The sequence below is a fragment of the Eutrigla gurnardus genome (assembly GCF_963514095.1).
Source record: "Eutrigla gurnardus genome assembly, chromosome: 15".
NCBI classification, from domain to species: Eukaryota; Metazoa; Chordata; class Actinopteri; order Perciformes; family Triglidae; genus Eutrigla; species Eutrigla gurnardus.
The window spans coordinates 224663-231949 of record NC_139938.1 but is presented as its reverse complement, the minus strand read 5'-3'; the positions used below and the strand labels follow the sequence as shown (position 1 = coordinate 231949).

The following is a 7287-nucleotide window of genomic DNA, read 5'->3' as shown; positions in this document are numbered from 1 at the left end:
GTGACGGAGCTCCTCACCCTATCTCTAAGGGAGCGCCCCGCCACCCTGCGGAGGAAGCTCATTTCGGCCGCTTGTATCCGGGATCTTACTCTTTCGGTCACAACCCAAAGTTCATGACCATAGGTGAGGGTAGGAACGTAGGTTGACCGGTAAATCGAGATTTACCACGAGATTTACCACTCTCTTCACCACGATACGATACAACGACCGCATTACTGCAACCGCTGCGCCGATCCGCCTGTCAATCTCACGTTCCATCCTTCCCTCACTCGTGAACAAGACCCCAAGATACTTAAACCCCTCCACTTGAGGCAGGAACTCCCCCCGACCTGAAGGGAGCAAGCCACCTTTTTCCGGTCGGGAACCATGGCCTTAGATTTGGAGGTGCTAATTAGGGCTGGGTATCGTGGCCAATTTCCTAAATCGATTCGATTTCGATTCATAAGGTCCTGAATCGATTAATCACGATTCGATTCGATTCGATTCGATTCGATTGGCTCTTACATAATGAAAATGGCTCAACTGTGTTACAAAATACAGTTGTACTTTATTTTTTGCTCTTCACCATAAACAACACAAGTTCTGCCGACACTCTCTGCTGACTGCATTTTCGTTAGGATGTCGTCTTTCACACATGTATACATCATGGGGATAACTGTTTCAGTCAGATGTTTACGTTGCACCATAACGTAGTGTGGATCGAGCACTAGGGCCTTGACTTTTCCCCAAAAATCATATTCGAAGTTCGTTTGTTTATTAATATTAATATTCGAATATATTCGAATATTTATTAATAATCTTTTGACCATTAAAAGCCTTCAGTAAGACCTATATGGTATGGTATGGTACTTAAGTTGTATATGTTTTGTCCACCAGAGGGCAGTGTATCAGTCAACGTCAATAGGCAGGCAACATGTTTTCAGAACCTTTATTTATTTAAGGTCAGACATAAATACATCGTTTGTTTGCCTATTTACGGGCAGTATTCGGGGCGGTGCGTCTTAAGAGTTTACGGTTTTCAGGACAGTGCGGGCTCGCGGAGCGTAATTGTGGGCTCGCGGAGCCGTATGCTGCCCGGTGTCGGTGAGAGCTCCAGGCTGCTTTCGGACATTATTTGGGCCGTCAGTGGCGACTGTTCGGCAGTGTTTGTTTGCCTATTTCCGGGCAGTATTCCGGGCGGCGCGTCTTAGAGTTTACGGTTCTCCGGACGGAGCGCGAGTGCGGGCTCCTCGGTGGCTGTTGTCGATGTTGACGCGGCCATTGTTCTGCAAAATTGGCACAAACCAGGGCGCTAACGTCACCTATAGGAGCCATCTTGCACGCTTGTGCGCATGAATGAATTTCAACCGGACGTAAACGCGCCACTGCTGCATCACGCACGAGGGGTAAACTTTATGGGGAAAAATCGATCTCATGCCCTATGAATCGATATTGCAAAATTTAAATGAAATTGATCCAAAATCAATTGAATCGATTTTTTTACCCAGCCCTAGTGCTAATCCTCATCCCGGTTGGTTCACACTCGGCTGCAAACCGCCCCAGGACATGCTGGAGGTCCTGGCTCGAAGGAGCCAACAAGACCACATCGTCTTATTATTATTTGAATTACCAGAGGGTTAAGTGGCAGAACTTTGAAATATTCAAGAGAAAGAAGATTAACAATCCCCCCCAGAAAACTATTTACAAGAGTATTTACAAGCCTTTCATGAATTGGAGCTAAATCCCCTGAAAGAGAACTGTTTTGCACAGTTTCTTTCTTGTGCTGCCACTCTGGTATTTGAGTGAGGTCAGTTTTGCAATGTGGTGGAGCCTAATTTTGAGGAACACAGACACCACTAGTTTTAGTAGGTTGGAATGGTGGTTGTCAATGCCAAATTGTGTGTCTCCAGTATGTTCCACTGTCGGATTTTCGTCCCTGTAAACGCCCGGAAATCTCCCTAATTTTCGGGAGTTAACGACAATTTACAGGCTGCGAACGCCGCGTTCGTCTGTGCCGAAAATGGTCGAAAACGGACCACAGCGAAGGCTCTAATTAGCATATGAATAGCAGCGAAACCGCACCTGGCCAGAGATGGCTTGAATATCCTCACTCAGGATTGGATGAAACCACTAGTTTTAAACAAGTATAATCGCTCGTGATTGGTTGGCAGATCTGGTCATTATAAATGTAAAGCCAACCCATGTTGGCAGATCTGCAGTGGCGGAGCTAGAGGGGAGGCCGGGGTAGCACTGGACCCCCCTGAAATCTGATTGGACCCCCCAGGTGCCACCCCAGATGATTGACATATCGCGACACCGCACGTCTTGTCGGAAGGAGCCAGTTGCATTTTTAAATCAGTGAAGCCTATTGACTGCTAAGTCCCTCCAGTACAGTAGTTGGCGCTATGCACCACAAAGCGTTGCGAGCCACGTTCATTAGGAGAAGAAGAAGAATCGCCACTGAAGAAGAGGAAGATTTGAACTGGAGTCGGTTATCGTTGCCTGTTACCGGAGATCAACTAAGTGACAAAGAAAAAGAAGGAGAAGAAGGATAACCTTTATGGACAGAGAAATCCTCGTCGTAAAGTAAGTTTTACGGTGGTGTCCTAATGAGTCACTGTTTAAAATAACTTTTGTAGATAGAAGTTTGTTTGTTTTTTTGCTACAAGCAGAGAGCCACGGCATCAAGCAAACGTTAACGTTACATCTCATGGCGTCTAGCTTCCAACAGCCGCTAACGTCTACGTTTAATTCATTTGGGTCGCTATTTATATTAACGTGTTTCTCCAATGATTCTAGAGGAATGAAACTAGCGGAGAATCAGCCAGCTAGCTGTTTCATGCTCTGTTGAAACGTAACGTGAACACGGTAGTTAGCCTGCTGCCAACTAGCTGAAAAGTCTGAATATTAAACTTAGGTCTACAGTGGTTTATTTGCCCTGACATTTTTTAGGCTTGAAGTGGGGATTTAATAACATTGTGTGATTGTAAGTGATGCCAGGAGTAACGTTAACAAGACTGGCTTATTTTTTCATAGGGTCAGTTGAGAATGAAAAGGCAGGGGGAGAAGATTTATGACCTCTTTTTAAAAAGAAGCAAGTCAGGAAAAGATGAGGCAGACAGACAGCCAGAATTCAGGTCTGACAGCAGTCCTGGCAGCTCCCATCCTGGGACGAGTCAGGAGGAGAGAGAATGTCAGGAGGAGAGAGAATGTGATGCACACAGCCCATCATCACCAGGTCAGAGCATAGAAGCAGTCACATGCAGTAATTTTAAGTTACAGGGTTCCTACGCTAGTATGGAAAGTATGGAATTTCTACATTTCCAGGTCTGTAGTAATATGGAAGATGGAAACAATTGTATGGAAATATATTTATACTTATCTGGGTTATCTTAAGATTTGTGGGTTAATTATTTTGCATACACTACCTATCTACAATCTTCTGGAAATAATTTGGTGACATAATGGCATACAAATTCAATAATGATAACAAATGATTTCCATGATGAATTGCATAATCTATTCACATGATACACATCTTATTACAGATTATTAGACTATTTTAAATTTATTTTTTTACTGAGAAGTCTGGGAATTAGGGTCTGGAAATTTCAAATGTGTAGGAACCCTTAATTTTTTTTATTTTTTTGTTGTTTTTTTTTTAGATATTTTGAAGTGTTGGTTACTGATGTGTGTTGTTTTTTGATGGTGGTTGTATGTTTATTTTGCTTACACTAATATTTTTATTTTTATACAATGTAGTTCCATTGAGGGAGGACACAGAAGACAAAGATGGCAGCTCCCTTCCTGGGACTAGTCGGGAGAGAGAATGCACAACACAGCACAGCCCATCATCACCAGGTCAGAGCATAGACAGAAACAGTCACATGCTCAGTTCAGTAATTAAGTTTAGTTTTAGATATTTTGAAATGTTGGTTACTGATGAGTGTTGTTTTTTAATGGTGGTTGCATTTTTATTTTGATTACACTATACAATGTAGTTCCATCGAAGGAGGACACGGAGGCCTCTGACTCTAATGAGGATGTCGATGAGCAACAAGAGCCAGACCCAGAGCCAGCTGTCTCCAGCACTAATTTTGCTCATCCGAGAGGACCCAGTGGTAGGTCTACTTACCTAAAACTTGCTAGTTAGCTGCAGTTATTGTCTAATAATCTTCTGGATCCCTTAACTGTGTTTTCATGACTATTTTATTTGTTTTCCAGATATTTCCAGATGCAAAGAGGAGGGACCAGTTCAGCCTTGTCTGACACAATTCCCCAGAACCCAGCATGGATCAAGGAAGAGAGCATTCTGCAGTGCCTGGTACAGAGCAAATCCTTGGCTTGAATACTCAATCCTTAAAGACTCCTCCTACTGCTTTGCCTGTAGACATTTCTCCTTGCCTAATGCACCAGACTCTGCCTTTGCCTCAGAGTCAGGCTTCTCCAACTGGAAAAAAGCGTTGTCAAAGGAGGCTGGGTTTAAACTCCACTCAAAATCAGAAATGCATCTAAATGCAATGTATGCATGGAATCAGTGTAAAAAGGCTACTGAGATGAACACAACCTTGTTAAACTCTTTGAACATGAACCGACAAAAAAAAGTGGAAGAAAATCAACATTATGTGAAAACGATAGCAAATGTTCTTCTGTTAACGGCAACTCAAAACATTGCACAGAGAGGCCATCGGGAGGCTGAGGACTCTCACAATAAGGGGAACTTTTTGGCCATACTGGATGAAATAGCAAAACACGATAAATTCATTGAAAAGAGGCTGGATGCATGTGGCAATGCAAAATACACAAGCCACCAAATTCAAAACGAAATCCTACATGGTTTAGCTGAGATGGTACAGACCGAAATTATCAAAGAAGTAAAATAAAATGAAGTGTTCAGTGTGATTGCAGACGAGACAAAAGACCTAAAAAAAAAAAGGAACAAATGTCTATAGTTATAAGGTATTATTACAATGGTGCCATCCATGAAAGTTTCCTGTGCTTCCAGGCAGCTGAAAGCCTTGATGCAGCAGGTCTCAGTAAATTGATTGTCAGTTGTCTAGAGAGGCATGGTCTGGACTACAGAAATAACCTTGTAGGACAAGGGTACGACGGTGCATCCGTCATGAGCGGTAAACATTCTGGAGTATCTGCAAGAATTAAAAGCAATGCTAGATTTGCATTTTACGTTCACTGTAATGCGCATTGCTTGAATTTAGTTCTTGTTGATGCTACAAAAGCAGTGCCTGAGGTTGTTGACTTTTTTGCACTTCTGCAGCAGCTGTATAACTTTGTGTCTGGCTCGTATGTGCATCTGAAGTGGCTTGCAGTTCAGAAAGAGCTGTATCCATCACAGCAGCCCAGGGAGCTACAGGCACTTACAGACACAAGGTGGGCGTGCAGATACACAGCGTGCCGTAATCTGAGAGACCGGCTTCCAGCAGTTCTGAGGCTGTTGCAGGATCTTGCACTTGAAAGACGTGGAGAAAGGTCAGTAGAGGCGAGGGGTCTTCTTTCTCAGATAGATCTACAGTTCATTGGGCTTTTGGTTACCTTTTGTAAAGTGCTTGGTGACGCCAAATGTCTTTCTGACATGCTCCAGTCCAGCACTCCTGATCTAGCAAGGGCTGTGGATCTAGTAGGTGCCCTTACAGACACTTTCCAGGACTACAGAACTGAGAATTACTTTGATGAACTATGGAAAGAGGTTGAGGAGCTTGCTGAGCAGTGCAAAATCGGTGTACAAACACAATCTAAAAGACATCCTAGAATAAGCTCAAGATTTCTTGACTCATTGGTGATGAGCACTGTAGGACAGAGAAACTGTGATGATGAAGGCTTCCCCAGATCACTCTTTTATCAAGTGATTGACTGTCTCATAACTGAGCTGAAGAGGCGTTTTTCAAAGAAAAGTTGTGAGATCATGCAAGGTGTGCAGTCCCTGAACCCAAAGAGTGCAACTTTCTTAAATGAGGAGCCTCTATTTGCCTTTGCACAGACCTTTGAGTCAGACCTCAGTGACCTCAAACATGAAGTTCATCAAACCAAGCGACTTCTAGACAGGAGAGTGAAAAGTGGATTAGACAGACCATCTACTTTGCTTGATTTTATTGTGTTTCTTGAGCCTTACAAAGAGGTTTTCCATGAGATATTCAGACTTTGCAAAATTGCTGTTGTTACTCCAGTCAGCACTGCTTCCTGTGAGAGAAGCTTCTCTGCTTTAAAACTGATTAAAACTCATCTCAGAACCACAATGGCTGATGACAGGTTAAGTCACCTTGGAACTCTCAGTATTGAGTCAAGGAGGGCACGTGCCCTCAACATGGATGACTTTGTGAAACATTTTGCGACTTCTCACCATAACCGAAGGATTATGCTTTTCTGAACCTGTACAAAAAAAGATAGTGTCTCTGGTCATGACTAAGCTCTTCACTATGTTCTATTTAGACCAAGCATAGACCAAGGATAGTTTGGGAGTCAGACAGTACCCCTTGTCATAGTTAAAACCTGCACTATGTTCAGATGTTCAAAAATGGTGTCAATTTGTTGATATATTGATGCCTGTGTGTGTGCCTGTGTGTTGATATATGAGAGAGAGAGGGAGAGGGGGAGGGAGAGAGAGGGAGGGAGAGAGGGAGAGAGAGGGAGAGGGGGAGGGAGGGAGAGAGAGAGGTGTGAGTAACTATGAATGTGTTGGTGCATTTTCACCATTTTTGTAAAAATTAGTTATTAATTAATTATTGAAAAATTGTTGCCAAGTTGTGTTTGATATATTGATGCCTGTGTGTGCCTGTGTGTTGATATTGATGCCTGTGTGTGTGTGCCTGTGTGTTGATATAAAAGAGGGAGAGGGAGAGAGGGAGAGGGGGGGAGGGAGAGAGGGAGAGGGAGGGAGAGAGAGGGAGGGAGAGAGAGGTGTGAGTAACTATGAATGTGTTGGTGCATTTTCACCATTTTTGTAAAAAATAGTTATTATTAATGAATTATTGAAAAATTGTTGCCAAGTTGTGTTTGATATATTGATGCCTGTGTGTGTGCCTGTGTGTTGATATATTGGAGAGAGAGGGAGAGAGACAGAGAGAGATGTTTGTGTGAGTAACTATGAATGTGTTGGTGCATTTTCACCATTTTTGTAAAAATTAGTTATTATTAATTAATTATTGAAAAATTGTTGCCAAGTTGTGTTTTACATTTTCTGCATTGTTAATAAACTGCAAATTATATATACATAAATCTCATCTCCTGTGTGCTTATGTACATTTCAACATTTGACACTCCGATTGCAATTCATAAGTCATGAAACAAATTCAT

At 42.6% G+C, this 7287-nt stretch overlaps 1 protein-coding gene across 1 annotated transcript; it reads left to right on the top strand.

Moving 5' to 3' along the window:
* Positions 1–3027: 3027 nt before the first annotated feature.
* Positions 3028–6429, top strand: LOC311025284 (uncharacterized protein; the record flags this gene model as incomplete). The annotated part of the gene is made up of 4 exons (XM_084028135.1): positions 3028–3217; positions 3742–3840; positions 3981–4100; positions 4204–6429. The coding sequence occupies 4 exons, from the start codon at positions 3028–3030 to the stop codon at positions 4860–4862; spliced, it is 1068 nt and encodes a 355-aa protein (XP_083884261.1). The 3' UTR covers positions 4863–6429.
* Between the last annotated feature and the right edge of the window lie 858 nt (positions 6430–7287).